Source organism: Pseudophryne corroboree, chromosome 12, assembly GCF_028390025.1.
Source record: "Pseudophryne corroboree isolate aPseCor3 chromosome 12, aPseCor3.hap2, whole genome shotgun sequence".
Classification (NCBI taxonomy): domain Eukaryota; kingdom Metazoa; phylum Chordata; class Amphibia; order Anura; family Myobatrachidae; genus Pseudophryne; species Pseudophryne corroboree.
The window spans coordinates 80,562,127-80,583,937 of NC_086455.1; the positions used below are offsets into that span (position 1 = coordinate 80,562,127).

Below are 21,811 nucleotides of genomic sequence, written 5' to 3' on the forward strand. Positions count from 1 at the left end.
TCCACTTTTAGCACTGTTTAGTACATGTCCCCTTAAGACCTGTAAGTATGCCCATGTAACAGACACAGATATACAAATAGAGGCTACAGTACTGTTACAAAAGTTCACATTAATCTAAGGAATCCACATACTTATTATACCCTTTCAGCTTGGTAAAGGGTGGGCAGGAGACAAATGTCTTACCTCTGGACTCCATCCCGATGAGCTGTCCGTACCTTCATCTCCTTCAAAACCATTGTTGCTGAAAGCTGTCTCCATCTCTTGATTTTCATCTGTGACTTGACGACTGTCACTACGGAGTGAGCCAGCTTCCAGCCTGGAAGCGCTTTGAGGTTCACCAACCACCGATGCCGGGGCGGAGTGAATAGACATATGTTCATCTTCATTGTACGACTGGTAACTAAGAATATCCAAATCTATGCAGATGATATCAGAAGAATTATTACTTGGTCACACATGTCAATGTGGCCTAAAGGCCAGTGCAATCCCTAGTAGGTGCTAGTATATGTCATTATATGTTTACCCACCCATCTCCATTTTATCTATTGATATGTTATCTGGTTATAGGAAATTGATACTGTGTAAAAGTGAAATTATTGCTGTTTTCAATATACAACTGAAAAGCAACATGTGCCCATGTGTCCACTTAATGGCTAACATTTTACTTATTAACCTCCAACCCCAACATGAAATGCACAAGTTTCCAAGGTTTGTTTAAAGCAACATTTAAAACCTATTCTAAAAGCTTAGAGGTACAGGGCCTGATTCTGTGTCAGATGCATCCACGGACGTTCTACGTGGCCGAGGCAGCCTACCTACTTCCTTATGCTAAAGTGAGAATCCGCCTGTATATCCCGGGATCTACATGTCTGCATGTAGAAGCCGATCCTGCACACTGTTATTACTTCCACAGCTGCAAATCATCATTAGTATCTGGACTTGCATCCACCATATGCTGAGTGCAAAAGACCCGTCTATACCAGGCATCCCACCTCCGACCACATGCTAAAATTGAGCGCAGAAGTTAACCACAACACGCCCATAACACTCCCAAAAGACAGAACAGTTCCACGTGCCCATTTCACGTAGAGTGACCAGTTGATGCACGGATCGGTCTGTACTTTCTAGTGATCTCTGTCTATGGGCCTAATTCATGTTTGTATGCAATTGCAATTCTCTATTAGCAAGTGATGCTGCCACCCAGGAATGTAAAGAGAGGTACCCACTAGACTCAGAGAAAGCTGAAGCTCAAGTGCGTACACATTAGCCGACTTTACATAATAACGGAGAACATTGAAGCTAAGGGTTGGTCCATGGTTATGTAGGCTGGCCACAGCAGTAGCGACTTAGACGTCATGTATTTGCACATACGATCACAAAGCCATCAGAAGATACACAACGCAAAAATGGCCATGACAGGTCTACAGTTTCCCAACCACTCCCTTTAAACTCCCCATTAACATCTCCAGCAGCCACTCCCTGTCAATCACTCTGCAACAAAGTTCTCAGTGCAGCAAGATTGGAGCGGCACCCTAGCACATTGCAAACGCAGCACATGAGCAGTTTGCTGATAATCGCTCCATAGCGTGAACATCGGCCATTGCGTACAATCATGAATTAGGCCCAATGCGCGTATGCCCGACCTACCGCACACGTAGTAGGCAATATCTATCTACAGTACATGCTGAAATCCGCTAAATCCATCCAGGTCAGAGTCAGGCCCATTGACTACAAAGCACATAAGAGCATAATTAGCGTTTGATGTAAATCCAAAATTGTGACTTGTGTAAACCTGGTCGCATGCGCCAATTTACGGCTGTATTATAAGTGGTGTCTAAGTTCAGTACAGTAAGTGCCTGGAGAAGCAAAATAACCACACATTTTAGGGATACATCCAATATGCTTTTTTGGATAAATAACTGCACGGTCCATGGGTCTGGTGAAACTTTCTGTGTTGATGATGATTATAATGGTTGCATGACTGCAATCGCTCTAAATGCTACAGTGGATTTCAAATCTCCTTAAGATGTAAGTGTACCAGCGCATTTTGCATTTAAAGCAACAGTCGCATGCTTACCTACAACACTAAATCAGATTTGATTTTGGCATGCATGTCATCACAATAATAACTGTACCAGGGAAAGTAAATATTCCAATACTCTGTGCCCCCCAAAATCTTTCAATAAAACTGAAAATATACTAAGAAACCAAACAACTGAAAAAATTAAAAACACAAATAATGATAAAATAACTCACATAAACACAACAGGTAACACATTTAAGAAATATAAGAGGTGAACTAGTTACAAATGAAAGAAAACACTTGGAAATAAAGAGATGAAAAAGAAGTTTGGAAAACAGGTCAAGATAGATCAAACTAAAATAAATTACAATGAAAAAAAAATTGTTGAATTTTTTTTTTAATGCTCCAAAAAATGTTAAAATGTTGCAGATTCAAGCCAATATTTTAAAGCAGTACCTTCACACTCAGAAGCTTCTGTACTCAGCTCCTCATGGTTTGACAGCAAGCGGCTGAACTTTTGCTTGCTCTCAGTGCCGACCTGTGTTGCCTTTTCAGACACTGTGGAGCGAAAGCTCTGAGAGCGCGACACTGATATTTGAAACTGTTTATACACCTCTTCATCACTGTCTGAAGATGTAGTTAGCTCCTCATCTTCCCCATAACTGTTCACTAGGAAAGATAAAATAAATGGTCTAGGCATTCCTTTTAGCCCAAAATTAACCAATTAGATCAGAGGTCTGCAACCATTTTGTTTGGTACTATGCATATCCAATGATGATCTTCTCTGGCTCTGCTACCCAACATGGGGCAGGCACACGACTTGATGGATTGGACCTCATAGTTTGCAGGCTCCTGAATTAGACCATTCTACTGTATGCCCATTATATCAATCCATTCATTACCTGTACAACCTGCAGCACTTTAGCTGCTCTGAAACTATATATCCCAGCATGGCTTGCCACAATTGTAGTATGTCTTATCAGCAAGACTATGGCAGGGGATGCTGGTATCTGTAGTTCCACAGAATCTGGAGTGCCTCAAGCTGTCTACACCTACAGTAAAACATCCTACAAAAAGAAATATCAGTGTACAATGATAGACAATAGTTCAGTACATCTATAGTTTTTAAATAGATCCACCCCCCAAAAAATCAACCACTGTTGATAAAAATAAAAATATACATATAGGAAAATCCATCTCAACACCCAAACAGAACATATCTTAATTGTCTCAGAAAGGTTGAAACATGAAAATATTTAAGACACTGGGCCAGATGTAATGGTTTGCGAGACGGCCGGAGCTCCGAGACTCCGGCCAAACTCGTACGTTTTTTAAAGCAGAAAATATTTACAAGGCAAAACCAACATCTCGTAAGCCATTACATCTGGCCTATTGTATCTGAAGAATACAGCATCTCTCAACAGAAGTAGAACTTCTATCAAATTGACAGGATATATTTACTATTTTCATGTAACTGTAATTTGTGTTTCATTTGTATTTAAAACCTATAAAGTGTTGGAAACGACAATATTCCTCCCCTCCCCCCCATCAAAAAAAAAAATGGAGAAAAAGTGGGAGAGTATGTTACAGCAGTGTAAGTACAATGTATCTGCAGCATACACCGATACAATGTACCATGCGCTGATAAACAGTTACTAGAGACACTGATCGTGATAATAGAAACATTTTAGCACTTGACTACTTCCAAATGGTGAGGAGGGCAAACAAAAGCCAATGAGACCACTTTACGCTGGCGTGGCAAAAAACGTTAGGGTCAATCAACGCAACCATAGTAACTGACTAATACCATTCCCTGTACAGATGGAATTTGATAATTTGTTTTATTTTGATGTTTGACAAATATTTTGGTACAGTTTCAGGCTTGAAAAAAATGAAAAAATTATATTTTAGGACAACTTTGTTTTACATCATATAACATAAGGTCATATTACTAAAACCGTACATACACTTTACAATTATCTGGTAGATAATCTGCCAGATCTGGCTGGTTGGAATGAAAATCTGGTAATGGATGAGAGCATATGACAATCAACCATTTGCTCCCAAATACTGGAAAATGGACAAAAACTGTCGTTCATACAAATTAGTTACATCCGTGATTGAACCAGTTTGTCTGAACGGCAGGTTTTGTACCTGTATATAAAATCTTTGGAGGTAATTGAAGGTGAGGGCAGTTTACTGGCAACTAGTATTTCAAACTGCTGGTCGTAAAGTCTTGGATAAGCATTGTCTGAAAAAAGATACTTGAAAATTGAAAAATAAATACAGTATATTATATTACACATATATAAATACAATTACTTAAAGCACAACAGCCCAGAGTTTAGGTTAATTAAAAAAAAAAAACACTGGAAGGTCCATTACACATTAGAAATAGGTCTAGTAAATATGCAATTTTAATGGTAAGACTTAAGTTACTTGTGCTTACAGAAAGTACAACTACTGTACACTGGAAAAATAGAATGATGAGAATTATAATGTGTAGGCTGCAGCAAAGTAAATCCCAAGGGTCAGAAAACTTGCTCCAAAATAGAGATACATACAGTGCATCAGGAAAGTAATCACAGCACTTCACTTTTTTTCACATTTTGTTATGTTAGAGCCTTATTCCAAAATGGAATACATGAATTTTTCCCCTCAAAATTCTACATACAATACCCCATAATGACAACGTAAAAAAAGTTTGAGATTTTTGCAAATTTATAAAAAATAAAAAACTAAGAAATCACATGTACAAAAGTATTCACAGCCTTTGCCATAAAGCTCAAAATTTAGCTCAGGTGTATCCTGTTTCCACTGATCATCCTTGAGATGTTCCTACAGCTTAATTGGAGTCCACCTGTGGTAAATTCAGTTTATTGGACATGATTTGGAAAGGAACAGACCTGTCTGTATAAAGTCCCGCACTTGACAGTGCATGTCTGAGCACAAACCAAGCATGAAGTTAAAGGAATTGTCTGTAGACCTCCGAGACAGGATTGTCTCGAGGCACAAATCTGGGGAAGGGTGCAGAAAAATATCTGCTGCTTTGAAGGTCCCAATGAGCACAGTGGCCTCCATCATCCATAAATGTAAGAAGTTCAGATCCACCAGGACTCTTCCTAGAGCTGACTGGCCATCTAAACTGAGCAATTGGGGAAAAAGGGCCCTAGTCAGGGAGTTGACCAAGAACCCGATGGTCACTCTATCAAAGCTACAGCATTCCTCTGTGGAGAGAGGAGAACCTTACAGAAGGGCAACCATCTTTGCAGCAATCGACATATCAGGCCTGTATGGTAGAGTGGCCAGACAGAATCTACTCCTTAGTAAAAAGCACATGGCAGCCTGCCTGGAGTTTGCCAAAATGCACCCGAAGGACTCTCAGACCATGAAAAATCTGATCAATTGTGCCACTCACAGATTCGCTATAAATATACAATGGTCTTTTCTATGTGATAGTGTTGGCGTTTGTAAATCTGGTTTCATGTAAGCTATATAATAAAACAGACTGCTGACAAAATTATGTGTTTAGGTTGGTATTTAGCGACAGTTGGTCTGACCTCTGATATCTCCCACCTGTGTCAGAGATGCACAGGAGAAAGTGAGGGGCGGTGACAGAGACAGTAGGGGTGTGGAAGAGAGAGAGCGAGAGAGATGGATAGAAAGACAGGGGTGGTGGAGACAGAGGAAACAATAAAAGCCTGGCAACGCCGCGCATCACAGCCAGTAGCAAATAGGGAAACTTGTAGCCCCTTCTGAACACCCTACCAACCAAATTGTACTGGATTGTCCCTTGCTAGACTTCAGGTACATATCACGTAAACTAATATTTCCAACTAGATCTTTTATTCTACTGTATCCAGATAGTCAACAACTGTAAAAATGAAATTTTAAATTGAACAGCATTAACTATGCCTAGTTTCTATGACATTGGATGTTTTTTTCCTGATATCTTTCTGCTTTAGCATATGGTTATCTGCAGATGGAGTCTAACATCAGACTGAATTTTGCCACACACTTCTGATGGCCCACTTGGCAAAGAAGGCCTGCAATTATTGTACGTGTGGGCTTCCAGTAGACACCAATGATTTCTATTACAAGCATAGCTGGTGACCTCGGTTGGTATGCATACGGGGACATCAGCCAACACCACTAACATGGGCCCCATGGGAACTCAGCTGTTTGGCTTGACTGCTACACATCTGGATAGTAATATATGTGGCCAGCATTATCCTCTCCATTGACCTCAGCTGCACATCATATCCAGTATATTAATATTAGGGCAGTATGAAGTAATGGTACAATACATTTATGGTTCAAACAATAAGTCCATGAAATGAGATAACAGTATATATTATTACAAAACACTGCCGCCTTTCTATAAACTAGAAAAAATTATGTTTGCCATAACTCATGTATCACTCCCCTAATCATTCAAACATTGGTGACATCATTGTCAGTGGCGGCTCCTACGTACTTTCAGTAGGGGGGCTGCCGATACCCCCAGACATGGAGCCCCGGGTACTGATACCTGCACAATGGATCCAGCAGGTGCCGGAACCAGCTCAGATACTGCAGTGCAATTGCGCAAACCCCTGGCTTCTATGGACTGAACAGACTGCAGCCAATAGAAGCCGGATTGGGCTGCGTGAAAGGCAGGAAGTGGGTTCCTACAGGAAGCCAGCTCTCTGCCTATCGTAGCCCAGTCTGGCAGTCCCGGAGGGAGGAAACACCTCCCAATACGACTGCCTTGTGTGTCTGTGACTTGCAGTTAGGACTTCCAATAGGTTCCAATGGTATGACAGATGGTGATGTCTAAGGATGCGCCCATCGGTGTTACTGCATGCACAGACGCTGAAAGTGGACATTTCCGTCCTTGGACATTCAGACACATGGATGCACACAAGGGAAGGACTTTGTAGTGGCATCAGCATAAAGTCGCAGATGGGTGACCGTCAATAGACCCAGCTGCAGGTGCTTTTGTGTCCGACTCAAAATCAGGCCTCAAGTGAGTGTCATTTAATCAACTGATCCAGTGTTTTTAATGTCTAAGCGGTGACACCACATCGAGAGGTTGTGAGCAAAGCAAGTAACTTTGCACCTGGACAGCACATCAGTTTTGGTCTATGCTAGATTGCAGAGTTTATTATAATTATTCTGATTAGCAGTGCTTAGTGCTATAGAGTGTGCATCTGCAAATATATACATTATGAAAGAGCTATTTTAATAAGTTAAAATCCCTATGAGAAAAGCAGAAATGCAATAGATATATTTCTTATAGCTACCTTATAAATAGGTAAAGAAGAGGGTCCAAGATCACCAGTAATTTCTCTGTAACGCCAATATGAAGGAGTATTTTTACCCTAGGCTTGAGTCAATAAATTGTAAGCTGTTGACTGAAAAAAAAAATCCCCCCATTTAGCTCAATTAGTGATAAAACCTGGAATGAAAAGATGGCTTTTGAGAGCTCCAGTTGTACCGTGTAATCAGTGTAGACTAAATGAAGAGTATTTAATCTGTAACATCACCAATGGCAACCATGTCTGAAATAAATGTCCAGCACCGCTTCCATGGAAACAAAAAGCCTTTGACATAACTCTCCTTTTGTGGCAACTACTCTCAAGCTTCCACTATAAATAAAAATAAATAAGGGCAAGTGCGTAAGAAAGGTATTTGGACATGATGTTATACTAAGCTGCAGATACAGGGTTTAGTACTGTAAAAAGAAACACTAATGAACAATATACTTATTTTTTTATGAGTAATTATGTTGCTCAGTCTTTGGTCATGCTTAGCTCAATGGCATGATAAAGTAGGAGCCTGTTAACTCTTTAGACAGAGGAATGCCAGCATCAGCAAGGTTCTACAGTTCCAAGAAAAAAATATATAATTTGTCAATATAGAGTATTCTCCATCGCAGGTGGCGTTCTGCTTCTGGTTATTTGTCCTTCAAGCACTCTTCAGCTATAAGTTACCATGAAAAAAAGGGACAAGGAACTAGCGACATGTGCAAAGGTCAGGGTTGCCGCCACTTGCAAAGAGTGAAACCCAATAACAGTATCCAAATGGAGTTCACCCACTGACATAGGAGCCAACAGTGTGGCTGCTTGAGCACCACTAATATTTGTGCCACCACAACCATGACCCTTTTCTAGGCATGACAGTTATTTGCACTGTGAGGGTGTGGGTGGGTAAGGCTGGGGCCACACATAGCCTTTTCGCCGGATGCCGCAGAATGGCATCCGGCCAGTGCCACGACCAGCGTTCAAGTAGAACACAGTGCGGCACTGTGTGAACCCATAAGTGTTCTACTTGAAATCCAGTTGTCCTGTCATCCGGGTCAACCGCCACATGCTATGGTTTGATCCAGCGGGTGTGGCGCCGCCGCATATGTGTGGGTGGCCGCATAGAGCCCATGTGCAGGCTCCTTCCTGCCGAACAAGTCCCGCTGAACGTGACCTGCTAAAACGCAATGTATGGCCCAAACCAAACAGGGCCGGATTAAGACCTTTAGATGCCCTAAACACTTAATAGATTTTGGTGCCCCCATATATATCTAATTCAAAATATAAATCGTCAAATAAAATTTAGTTTTTTTAAAATGAAACAAAACTTTCCATAAGATATAAAATAATGTTTATTTTTGTATACTTCCACTTTATTTATATTTGGAAGTTTTCTCCTACTGTACATTTTTTTTTTTCAAAGACTGTTTATTAAAGAATTTTGTCAACATACAATAGACAATGAACAGTCAGAGGGAGGGAGGGAAGACAGAAGGAGAAAAAAAAGGGAGTAATAAAAAAAAAAGGAGTGGGAAGTACAGCAATACACATATATTTAATTAAATATGCAGATAGGTTGGAATCTAAAGTGTCAATATGAAGAATAAAAAAAGGACGGGGGGGAGGGGGCTTTATAATAAGCTAACCAAGGAGACTAGGTATTAGTAAAAGATAACGCATTGTTATCAAGCACACTGGAGAGGAATTCTATATGGTAAGTATCCCGTATAGCCGCAGTAACAGCTGCGATGGAGGGAATTGTGTGAGATTTCCAATGACGAGCAATTTTAAATTTAATTGCAGTCGTGATGCGCCAAATGAGCTTCTGTAAAGGCTTTGCTATCCCAGGAATGGTCCAAGGAAAAAGGAAGAAAGAGGGGGAAAAGGGCATGTTTACCCCAGCAATTTGTAAGACCAACCTCCGGATAGTTTTCAAAATCGAAATTATCCTGGGACAATCCCAAATGATATGGAATAAGGTACCCCTCAACCCGCATCCTCTCCAGCAGATATCTGATGTGGAGGGGAATATTCTACTTAATTGTGTCAGAACTAAGTACCATCGGACGGATATTTTAAACTGATCCCTTCTGCTGATGGTCCTTGGCAAGTCACTACCAACACGTTTCAAGCCACACAGGCTTAAAAATGCATTTGTAGTGACTGTGACTTGCCAAGGACCATCAGGGATCAGTTTGCCTGGTTAAAGCATTGGAGCCAAGCAGGGTGCGTAGTCCGGACTGCACTCTGCTCACTTACCACCAGTGGCTCCATTTCTATCTACTGGGTAAGCCTTATACCCTCCTGCTCTATTGGGACGAGTGAGAACATTTTCCCATTACCAGATGCTTTTTGGTTATTTTACAAGCTTTTCAGATTATATTGTTTTAAACAGGTGTTTGATACACATGCAGGATCAAGGATTTAAAAAAAAAAAAATATTATTAGCTTCATGTATGTCTTTGTATTGTTGTTTTTGACATCTGAGGTGTCTTTTTAATTCATGTTGTCTAGTTCCATGTTTACTAATAAACACTTATTTTTAGAACACTCCAGCGCCCATTGTGGACTACCACACCATCTGCATTGTTATACCTTGTGGTTTAGGGGAGACCAGAGTAATTCCACATAGGCAGCAAAGGAGGGTTGCGCAGTAGGCACCTACCATACATTTGTTTACAGTTAGGGAATCACCACAGATAAACGGTTTGCTGATATTTTCGCAAATAATTTTAGATCAGAATTTAACAATGATATTGGGCGATAGCTTCCTCACACCGTAAAGTCACGTCCAGGTTTGGGTATAACAACTATCTCTGCTCTAGTAGAGGAACTATCAAAAGGCGAGCCGGCTAATATGGCATTAAATAATACTTTCAGAACCGGAACCAGAATTCTACTAAATTTTTTATAATATAGAGCCGGTAGGCCATCTGGACCCGGAGCTGATACATTATTCAATGACTTGATTGTAAGGTTGATCTCCTCAGCAGTGACTTCTGCGTTAAGTGTACAAATTTGCTTTTCAGAGAGGACCGGGAGAGGGCAGGTAGAGAGGAAGTTATCAATACGTTCCTGCAGACTAATATTATCATCTGGGGTGGGTAGATTATACAGAGATTGTTAAAAAATCTTTAAAACAGTGGGCTATTTTCTGAGGATCGTAAGTCAGCTTGTGTTGTGAGTCTCTTAGTAAAAGGATCCTATTTTTCTGTTTACAAGCACATAGGCGAGAAGCTAAGATAGAGTCAGCTTTGTCACCCTTAGAGTAGAACTTATGTTGTAACCACCGCATGGTCTTAGCGGCTTTAGCAGATAAAATTTTATACAAATGGCCTTTTAGAGCCAAAAGTTTACTATATAATGAGCGTTTAGGTGTCTGCTGATGCTGAATCACCAACTCCTCAACCTGTCGCTCAAGATCCACCACTGCCCGGCGATCCTGCAATTTTTGGGCCTTAGTTAGAGAATTAAAGTGACCCCATATGGAGGCCTTATGTGCTTCCCAAACTATAGCTGGTGAGATCTCCTTTCTGGCATTGAAGGCAAAAAATTCCTCTGAGACAGTCTGAGTAACATAATCCCTTTTTAAAAGGAGAGAGGAATTCAGTCTCATACCAAACCACTGGGGAGACCCAAGCCTTGACCAAACCCTGCACTGAGGTAGAGTCCACTAAAAAGAGATCAAGTCTAGAGTGGATATCATGGGGAATAGAGTAATGGGTGTACGTACGCTCACAAGGGTACAATACCCTTCAAGCATCGTAGTAACCAAAGGACGTCATGGAGTCAGCTAACCACTTGGATTCCCTAGCTGTTGAAGAACTAGGGGTATGATATTGAGTACGGTCCCAAAATAAATCAGGTACAGCATTAAAGTCCCCACCAATTATCACCCGACCCTTCATAAGTTTTTCAAGTTGAGAGTGAAAGTTGCAGTGACAGGTACCTTGCTTCATATTAGGGGAGTACACTGAGGCAACAGTTAAGATGGAGTGTCCCAAATGTAAAACAACAATATTAAAGCGGCCCTTGGTATCCAAAAAAGAATCTTCAACAGTGTATGTAAGTGAAGTTTGTAGCAAAATGGCAGTGCCCTTATGTTTTTTTGGAGTTGTAGAATAGAAGGCCTGAGGATAAGCCCTTGAAGCTAATGAAGGATGAACAGAACTTACCCGGAAAGGATAAAAAAGATCTTAACATGTATAGTTTGGAGGAGAGAAGGGAAAGGGGGGACATGAAAGAAACTTTCAAATATATCAAGGGTCTTAACAAAGTTCAGAAGGGAAACATTCTTCAAAGGATGAGAAGTATTAGAACTCGAAGACATACACTGAGACTGGAGGTGGGGAGGTTCAGGGGAAATTTAAGGAAAATTTACTTCACAGAAAGGGTAGTGGATAAGTGGAATAGCCTCCCATCAGAGGTGGTAGAGGCTAAGACTGTAGAGCAATTTAAACATGCTTGGGATAGGCATTTGAATATCCTTACAAAAAATTAAGGTTCAAAAAGGGTTGAGATTGCCTAAAGGATAAAAAAAAAAGGGGCAGACTAGATGGGCCAAGCGGTTCTTATCTGTCGTCAAATTCTATGTTTCTATGTAACAGTTTGAAAATGTGCTCTTGTAAAAGAATTATGTCGGCTTTCTGTTTTTTTATAAAAAATTGGATAGCCATGGTTTGTTTACAGGGGGGAACTTAATCTATTGACATTCAATGTTTCTACTGTACTTTTTCTAATTGCAAAGTCTTTCATCAGACCTTTCAAAACAAATCTCAGTAAAATCAACCTCCCAACTGTGTCGATTTTTGACAGCCTGTTCCCTTTTTTGGGACTATCCCACTGTCCTACACGCGGGCCACATTGTCCCTATTTTGGGGGGAGTTGGGAGGATCCCTGTCCCTTGCAGCGGTGAATAGATGCTGAGTACATGTGGACAGCTTATATTCACAGGAGACAGAAAGGCTTGGGGCATGCCTTCAGCGCACACAGGAGTTCCAACTTGCCCATGTACAATGCCGGGAGGTATGCATTAACCTCTATTATTACTATTGTATTATTAATATTATTATTATGTGTATATATATATATATATATATATATATATATGTATCCTGATAATCCGGCACTCCCATGCGATGATATTCAGAAGTTTGGGTGCTCGTGCTGTATGCAAATAGTCCTCCTGCTGCTATGAATAGCAATCTGCACGTCACTCCACAAATTGAATTAACCCAATTTTATTAAAAGGTGGTTACAATACCAAAGAGATTCTTGATCATGTATACTGTAGGTACAGCATTTGCCGTATGCCGGCATACGGCAAATTCTGAATCTATACATGATCAAGAATCTCTTTGGTATTGTAACCACCTTTTAATAAAATTGGATTAATTAAATTTGTGGAGTGACGTGCAGATTGCTATTCATAGCAACAGGAGGACTAATAAATATATATATATATATAAATAAAAGAAAAACAAGAAATACTCCCTAGTTTGCGCTATGAAGCAGCACTATGGATAGGACCCGTTAGTTAGGACCTTAGATAACCACATAACAACAACAAAAAGATATCCCAGTGTGCTAATATATACAGAACTGTAAATTCAGTGTGTGATGGAATTATGGGTAGATCCATCGACCTGTTGAGGTGGATCTACCCATAATTCCATTACACACTCAATTTACAGTTCTGTATATATTACTGCACTGGGATATCTTTTTTGTTATATACATTGTCACAACGCTGCCGGCCAATTCTGCAAATACGCCAATTTGGGAACTGCCACATGCGTCGTGGGGATCACTTTTGACACTTGGAATTAATCAAACACCTTAGCTGCCACCAGCAAGAGGAAATTAGCATCTAAACGCAAGGTAGTCTTCACTTCTACCTGTCACACATACACTGCAATACTTAGAAAAGTAGGTAGACGTGGGCCACACGAGGCCTTCGTTCATAAGAATCACAGAATCAGAACTAAAAATTAGATGTTTAATTTTAAGAATACTTCAGAACTTTAGTTACAAAAAGATGATACAAAGATGATTAATAATATTTTAAAAACACACAGAGTACAGTAATCTCAAAACCAAATGAAAAGAAATTAAAATACAGAAAACCTAACTCACCCAAATGAATTTAGGTGGTTCTGTTGGGGGGGTATCACAGAATAACCGTGGTCATTTCTAACATACACAGTAGTCGAGTCCCCAAGAAATGCCCTCTCTGTCCCAGTGAGAGGGACAGATATAGCCCTCAGCTGCAGCAGGCCCCCACCATTGGGATTTTTAACCACTTCCCTGCTGTGCACTAAACATACACCATTTGTACATACTGTTGGTGCTTGGCAACAGGCAGGGGGAGGAGGTGTAGCCCAAAGGCATACTGTATGACTCTCTTTAAAAGAGAGTGAGGTCTGTGAGGATCTGTACCTTGTCACCCCTGGCGGTTTTTATGACTAGCCAGGAAGTTTAGTGGCTTAGTCATCTAAACATGTGAAATTCCTTTACTTCCTATCAGGTGATTGATCTGGACATGTCCCACTTATCAGGATTTATAACTTCTGGTCTGGTTATCGCAAATGAAGCATTGCTTTCAGTCCTAACTTTAGGGTCTGTAGATCTCCCCCAGCCTAGATGCATGGAGGTCAAATGCAGGACATCGCCTGTCAGCCATTTTGTCACATCCAAGCTGAAAGAATACAAAATTCTATATGTACAGTCACTTGAAATCATTACCGGTGATTATTACTGCAGGCAATCACCACAGCTTAGATCACATATAGTTTGTGATCCTCCTTTCTGCATTTAAACATGACATACATACATACACACACACACACTTACACAGTATATATTTATATACAGTACATATATATATATATATATATATATATATATATTTCTCATACATCCGTAGAGGATGCTGGGGTCCACTTAAGTACCATGGGGTATAGACGGTTCCGCAGGAGCCATGGGCACTTTAAGACTTTTCAAGGGTGTGAACTGGCTCCTCCCTCTATGCCCCTCCTCCAGACCTCAGTTTAGAAAATGTGCCCAGGCAGACTGGATGCACTCCAGGGGAGATCTACTGAGTTTCTCTGAAAAGACTTATGTTAGATTTTTATTTTTTTAGGGAGAACTGCTGGCAACAGTCTCCCTGCTTCGTGGAACTTAGGGGGCAGAAGTAGGAACCAACTTCCTAAATAGTTTCATGGCTCTGCTTCTGGCTGACAGGACACCATTAGCTCCTGAAGGGAACTGAACGCTAGCTGCGGCTATGTGCTCACTCCCACAGCCCGCCGTCACCCCCCTTACAGAGCCAGAAGTCAGAAGACAGGTGAGTGTAAGAAGAAATCTTCAGACATTGTGACGGCTAAAAGGTACCGCGCAGCGGGCGGGAACACTGCGCGCCATGCTACCCACACATACACTAGCACTGCAGAGTGCAGGGCGTGGGGGGGGGGGCACCCTGGGTAGCTTGAAACCTAGAAACTGGCAAAAAAGGAGGGCATAAGATGCCGAGGCACAGCCCTACCCCCGCAAGTATAAATATTGGTATCAAAAGCTCTGAAGAGAAACGCGCCATTGCGGGGGCGAGGCTTCCTCCTCAGTCAGCCAGCACACTGCTCAGCGCCATTTTCTTCCAGCAAAAAGCAGGGGGAAAAACGCTGATCCTCCTCTCAGTTTTTGTTTAGTATCAGAGTACGAAGAGGGGGGGGGGAGTGTATATTGTGATATTATGGCAATATATGTATATATATATATATATATATATATATATAGAGAGAGAGAGAGAGAGAGCGGAAAGTCTCTGTGTACAAAGTACACTGACACAGGGATTTTTTATTTAAGCGCTGAGTTGTGGACTGGCAATTCATTTCTGTGTCCTTCTGACAGATTTTACTGTGGGTCTGTCCCCTATAAGCCCGGAGTGTCTGTGGTGTGATTGTGCACATGTGTGACATGTCTGAGGCAGGGAGCTCTTCCTCTGTGGGAGCCATGAGCTCTTCCTCTGTGGGAGCCATGTTAGGGACACAGAGTTGTAATATGACACCAAGAGCCTGACTGGGTGAAAGGTTACGTGATAGTGTGAATCATATCAGTAAGAGGTTGGACTGAATCTCATGCAGAAAACTGAAATAATCTGTTGAAGATGTGATTTTTAATAGTTCTGCCTTTCATCCACAGGGACCCCTCAGGGTCACATACAAATTTGTACAAGTAGTACAAACTGATACCGACACGGACTCTGATTCCTGTGTCGACACTAGTGATTCCAGGGGAATAGGTCCTAAGTTAGCGAAAATAATTCAAAACATGTTTTAGCTATAAAGGAGGTGTTAGAAGTTACAAAGCCCCCTCTTTTACCACAGGAGAGGGTTTACTTTAGTAAAGAAGTAATGTAATTTTCTCTCCACCTCATGAGTTGAACAGTCTTGGAGGGAGTCTGATTTAACCTGAAAAGAAATTTCAGATTCCCAAAAGGAATTCATGCAGCTTACCTTTTTTCCAAAAGGTTGGAGTCACCCCACATATTAGACAGGGCTCTGTCATAAAAGGAAAAAAGTGTTTCTCCCTGCACCTGGAATGGCTTCACTTAAGGAGCTGGCAGACCATAAGTTCGTGAGGTGATCTAATGATGTGGCCAATGGGACACTACTCAGCCATACCATTGTCTGTGAGTGGGTGAGTAGTGCTATTGAAAAGTGGTCAGAAAACTTGTCATTAGACATTGACACAATAGATGGAGACGAGATACTCCTAACGTTAGGTCATATCATAGATGCTGCTGCGTACGTGCTAGAAACCATGAAAGATATTGGTATCTTGAAATCAAGAAACACTACCGTGGCAATCTCAGCACGGAGGGCGTTGTGGATTAGCCAATGGAATGCTGACGCAGACTCCAAAAGGAATATGGAGGCTCCCCCATATAAAGGTGAGGCCTTATTTGGAGATGGGCTGGACGCTTTAGTTCTGCGGCTAACGCAGGTAGAGTCGACAATCTTGCCTAATGCTCCTGCGCCGGCGTAAAAGATACATCACTCTCAGATGCAGTATTTTCGACCACATAAAAAAAAAAAGAAAGGGTAAAGGTCCCCCCTTTCTTTGTGGGTAAAGATAGGGGAAAAGGAAATAAAGTCCACAGTGTCTCGCAGGAGCAGAAATCAACCTCTGCTTATGCCAAATCTTCAGCATGATGCTGGGGCTCCCTTGCGGCAGTCTGCTCAGGTGGGGGCACGTCTGAAACTCTTCAGTCAGTTCTGGGTTCAATCTGGCCTAGACACGTGGGCCGTACAAAGAGAGTCCCACGGGTATAAACTGGAGTTTCATGACATTTCCCCAGGCCGTATTTTCGAATTGACCTTACCAGCTTCTGTCCCGGATAGGGAAGTGGTAACAGCAGCAATACAGTGATTGTGTCAGGATCAAGTCATTGTCCTGGTTCCCTTGTCTCAACAAGGAGAAAGGTTTTTATTCAAGCCTATTTGTAGTTCCGAAGCCGGACGGCTCGGTCAGACCATTTCTAAACCTGAAAAATCTGAATCTCTACCTGCAAAGGTTCAAGTTTAAGATGGAATCTCTGAGGGCAGTGATTTCCAGTCTGGAGGAGGGGGAATTCATGGTGTCAGTGGACATAAAAGATGCCTACTTACATGTTCCCATTTATCCTCCGCATCAAGCTTATCTGAGATTCGCAGTACAGGATTGTCATTACCAGTTTCAGACGTTGCCGTTCGGACTCTCCACGGTACCGAGGGTATTCACCAAAGTAATGGCGGAGGCGATGGTCCTCCTTCGACTGCAAGGAGTCAATATAATTCCTTATCTGGATGATCTCCTAATAAAAGCGAGGTCCAGGGAAAAGTTGATGCAGAACATTGCACTCTCCCTGACAATACTCCAACGTCATGGTTGGATCATAAATTTTCCAAAGTCACAATTGGAACCGACGACAAAATTGTCCTTTCTCGGGATGATACTGGACACAGAAGTACAGAGGGTATTTCTTCCAGTAGAAAAGGCTCTGGAAATCCAGAGAATGGTCAAACAAATTCTGAAACCAACAAGAGTGTCGATTCATCAATGCATTCGGTTGTTGGGAAAGATGGTAGCGGCCTACGAGGCAACACAGTTTGGCTGATTCCATGCCAGTATATTCCAGGGGGACCTATTGGACAAGTGGTCCGGATCCCACCTACACATGCACCAGAGGATAATCCTGTCATCCAAAGCCAGAATTTAGCTCCTGTGGTGGCTACACAGTTCTCACCTCCTAGAGGGACGCAGGTTCGGGATTCAAGACTGGATCCTGGTGACCACGGATGCAAGTCTCCGAGGCTGGGGAGCAGTCACACAGGGGGAGAGCTTCCAAGGAAGATGGTCAAGTCAAGAAACTTGTCTTCACATAAACGTTCTGGAGTTGAGAGCCATTTACAACGGCCTTCTACAAGCGGTACATCTTCTTCAAGATCAACCCGTGCAGATTCAGTCAGACAATGTAACAGCAGTCGCGTACATAAACCGTCAGGGTGGAACGAAAAGCAGAGGTGAAAAAGTTCCTCCGCTGGGCAGAAAGACATGCAAGAGCTGTCGGCAATTTTCATTCCGGGAGTGGACAACTGGGAAGCAGACTTCCTCAGCAGACACGATCTCCATCCAGGAGAATGGGGCCTCCACCAAGAAGAAGCTTCAGAGATATTGTTCCAGGTTGAGAGACCCTCAAGCAATAGCAGTGGATGCACTAGTGACCCAGTGGGTGTTCCGGTCGGTATATGTCTTCCCTCCACTTGCACTGATACCAAAAGTTCTCAAAATCATAAGGAGAACAGGAGTTTGAGCGACCCTCATGGTCCCAGACTGGCCAAAGAGGGCTTGGTATCAAGATCTTCAAAAAATTGATCATAGAAGATCCTCGGCCTCTTCCTCTTCACAAGGACCTGCTACAGCAGGGACTGTACGTGTATCAAGACTTACCGTGGCTACATTTGACGGCATGGCTGTTGAGCGCCGGATCCTAGCCCGAAAGGGTATTCCCAAAGAAGTCATTCCCACTCTTATTCAGGCCAGGAAAGGAGTAACGTCTAAACATTACCACCGTATTTGGAGAAAATATGTGTCTTGGTGTAAAACCAAGAAGGCTCCAACGGAAGAGTTTTCAGTTAGGACGTTTTCTCCATTTTCTCCAGGCGGGTGTGGATGCAGACCTACGATTGGGTTCAATCAAGGGCCAGCTTTCGGCTTTGTCCGTTTTCTTTCAGAAACAATTGGCCTCCCTTCCAGAAGTTCAGACTTTCGTGAAAGGGGTGCTACACATCCAACCTCCATTTGTGCCTCCTGTGGCACCATGGGATCTTAACATGGTTTTACGATTCCTTCAATTGGATTGGTTTGAACCTCTCCAGGAGATGGAGTTGAAATTTCTCACTTGGAAAGTGGTCATGCTGTTGGCCTTGGCATACGCAAGAAGGGTGTCTGAGTTAGGGACCTTGTCTCACAAGAGCCCTTACCTGATCTTCCATGAAGATAGGGCTGAGTTACGAACGCGTCAACAATTTCTTCCAAAGGTGGTTTTCTTCTTTCCATGTACACCAACCTATTGTGGTGCCAGTGGCTACTGACACCATTGCTGCTTCAAATTCCCTTGATGTGGTCAGGGCTTTGAGAATCTATGTTGCAAGAACAACTTGGATAAGGAAAACAGAGCCTCTGTTTGTCCTGTATGCTCCCAACAAGATTGGGTGTCCTGCTTCTAAGAAGACTATTGCGCACTGAATCAGAGGTACGATTCAGCACACTCATTCTACGGCAGAATTGCCGGTACCGAATTCGGTGACTGCCCATTCTACTAGAAAGGTGGGCTCGTCCTGGGCGGCTGCCCGGGGGGAGTCTCGGCATTACAACTTTGCCGAGCAGATACTTGGTCAGGAGCAAACACGTTTGCTAAGTTTTATAAGTTTGACACCTTGGCCGATGAGGACCTACAGTTTGGTCAATCGGTGCTGCAGGGTCAGCCGCACTTTCCCGCCCGTACTGAAGCTTTGGTATAACCCCATGGTACTGAAGTTGACCCCAGCATCCTCTAGGATGTATGAGAAAATAGGATTTTAATACCTACCGGTAAATCCTTTTCTCCTAGTCCGTAGAGGATGCTGAGCGCCCGACCCAGTGCGTACTTTTCCTGCAGTTATTAGTTTGTAGTTACGGTTATTTTCAGCATGTTGCTGCAAAGATTGTTCATGCCCGTTGGCATGTGTTGTGTTGAATGCCATGTTGTCCGGCATGGTTGAGGTGTGAGCTGGTATGAATCTCACCGTTAAATTAAAAGTAATTCCTTTCCTCAAAATGTCCGTGTCCCTGGGCACAGTTCCTATACTGAGGTCTGGAGGAGGGGCATAGAGGGAGGAGCCGGTTCACACCCTTGAAAAGTCTTAAAGTGCCCATGGCTCCTGCGGAACCGTCTATACCCCATGGTACTGAAGTGGACCCCAGCATCCTCTACGGACTAGGAGAAAAGGATTTACCGGTAGGTATTAAAATCCTATTTTTTTTTTCCCCATTTATTTTGGGAGCCCCTTTTTTGTGGAACTTGGTTCAGCTAAACCATTTGCAGTTCTGCACCATATGGTCCATGGTAAATCCGACAATTGAAAATTTTGATGGTGCCTCCTTTCCCTTGATACCCTTAGCACATGCATAGTTTGCTTAATGATTAATCCAGTCCTGGAGGGTAATGTGAGCAACCCCAATCATTTTAAAAGTACGTTACCTCTGTGGTCATTGCTAACATAAAAAAAATAACTTAACATTTTACATGTGATAGAGGCATAATCATTGGCAGCATTGAATTCAATAATTCCAAAGACAATCTCCATCTGTCAACAGCAACCAATGCTGCTTCTGGTAACTACTTAATTTTCTAAACCACCAAATGACTCAATACACTGTCACAAAAAGTCATCCAAAATTACAGTAGTTTTCTAATATTGTCTATATATACAAGCCAGTTCAGTTGGATATATGGAGTTCAAGTAGAATGCCAAAGTGGTACAATATGTATAGACGTCTTTCTCAAGACAAATATGTATTATACAACAAAAACATTATTATGCACTATGAATCTGCAGCAGATAAACATTTTAGAGATAATTATTTGGAATAATTGCTTTTTGTGATGTAACTACATTATCTAGAACATCGGTTTATATACTCCAGCAGAGACAAAGAAGAAGATGTTAAGATATAAAGATAAGATACAGAGTTAAAGTTTAGGTAGAGCAAGAATATGGATAATCTTACCTGCAGAGTTTCTTACCATAAATTGTTCCTGCAGAGCTAAAGGTTGGCGTTTCGGTGTCTCTCAAAAGAATTTTTAATTGATTATTAACATACTCTTCATCCTCTGGTATTGAAGAATGTGATTCTGCGAAGCTGCTCTCGCCACGGATCCTAATTGCAGAGTTAGATGATTTTTCAGAGGGTGGTGGATTTTCACAGTGTTCCGCTATTTGTGAATCTACTTGACTCTGTTGTGTCTGCTCAACAGTTTCCTCCTCATCGGATGTCCATGGCTCAGCATCAGAATGTATAACTAGTGGTGGATTTTCATAGAATAATTCAAATTTGTGACACTGGTCCAGGCTGTGTTCATCCTCATTGCTGTAATCCGAGTCTTGGTCACCGTTCGTTGTGGACTCCGGTTTATTTGTAACAGCTTCGGTTGTAGATCCTCCAGTCAGATAAACGGCTTCACACATACGAGATATCCATGATGATACTGGCTGTAAGAAATTCTGGCCAGCCATGTCTAACACCATGACCAGAATTTGACCATCGAGAATACACCAGGTTTTCAATTTTGCCGGTATGCCACAATTTTAAGTCTGTGAGCTATAGAATAAGCATCATTGAAATTAAACCACTTTTCTATCTCATGACGAGTGACAAACGGATCACAAAATATATGCATATTCAACTAAATTGGATGTATAGATGAATGAATAACACAAGCACTAGTTTACTGTACAGAACGAGCACCTAGCTAATTGTCTTTGTTCTATTTCACGGCAACAGACTGTACTCCATATGTAAAATACAACAATTTTAGTTTTAGGAAAGAAATAAACATGTAATTCAAAACTTTAGGGGTGCGAGTCAATGTGCGACAACAAACTCACATCATCTCGCTGCAAGTATGATCTAAGTTTGTTCTTTAACTTGCACTATTTAATATGGTGCAAGATTTCTGGGTCCCACGTAACTCGCATGCATCATCACGCAAGATTTCTGAAGGGAAAGCCCGCGAAAATCTCACAAACCGGAAAGTAAGTTACATTATGTGAGTTGATTAGTTTAAAAGGAAATGATCCATTTGTCCTCAAAAGTCACCCAAGTTGTATCTCACAGGCCCTATATACAGATGTGTCCACTCACATCTAGCCTCCCTGCACGTTAAACAGCCGTACTAGTCACGCTATGCCGTGGCTTGGTAGCA

The 21,811-nt window shown here is 41.9% G+C and overlaps 1 protein-coding gene across 3 annotated transcripts in view; it reads right to left on the bottom strand.

Moving 5' to 3' along the window:
- Window positions 1–21,811, bottom strand: part of SYT16 (synaptotagmin 16) — a 399,083-nt gene that overhangs the window by 72,661 nt on the left and 304,611 nt on the right. The window contains exons 2-4 of one of the 3 annotated variants that reach the window (XM_063947696.1): window positions 20,633–21,207; window positions 2,480–2,692; window positions 184–416 (exon numbers count right to left, since the gene is read on the bottom strand). In XM_063947696.1, the coding sequence (XP_063803766.1) occupies window positions 184–416; window positions 2,480–2,692; window positions 20,633–21,134 (948 nt within the window). In that variant the 5' untranslated portion in view covers window positions 21,135–21,207. The remainder of the gene's footprint in view (window positions 1–183; window positions 417–2,479; window positions 2,693–20,632; window positions 21,208–21,811) is intronic. The other 2 variants (XM_063947698.1, XM_063947697.1) reach the window with 2 other exon arrangements.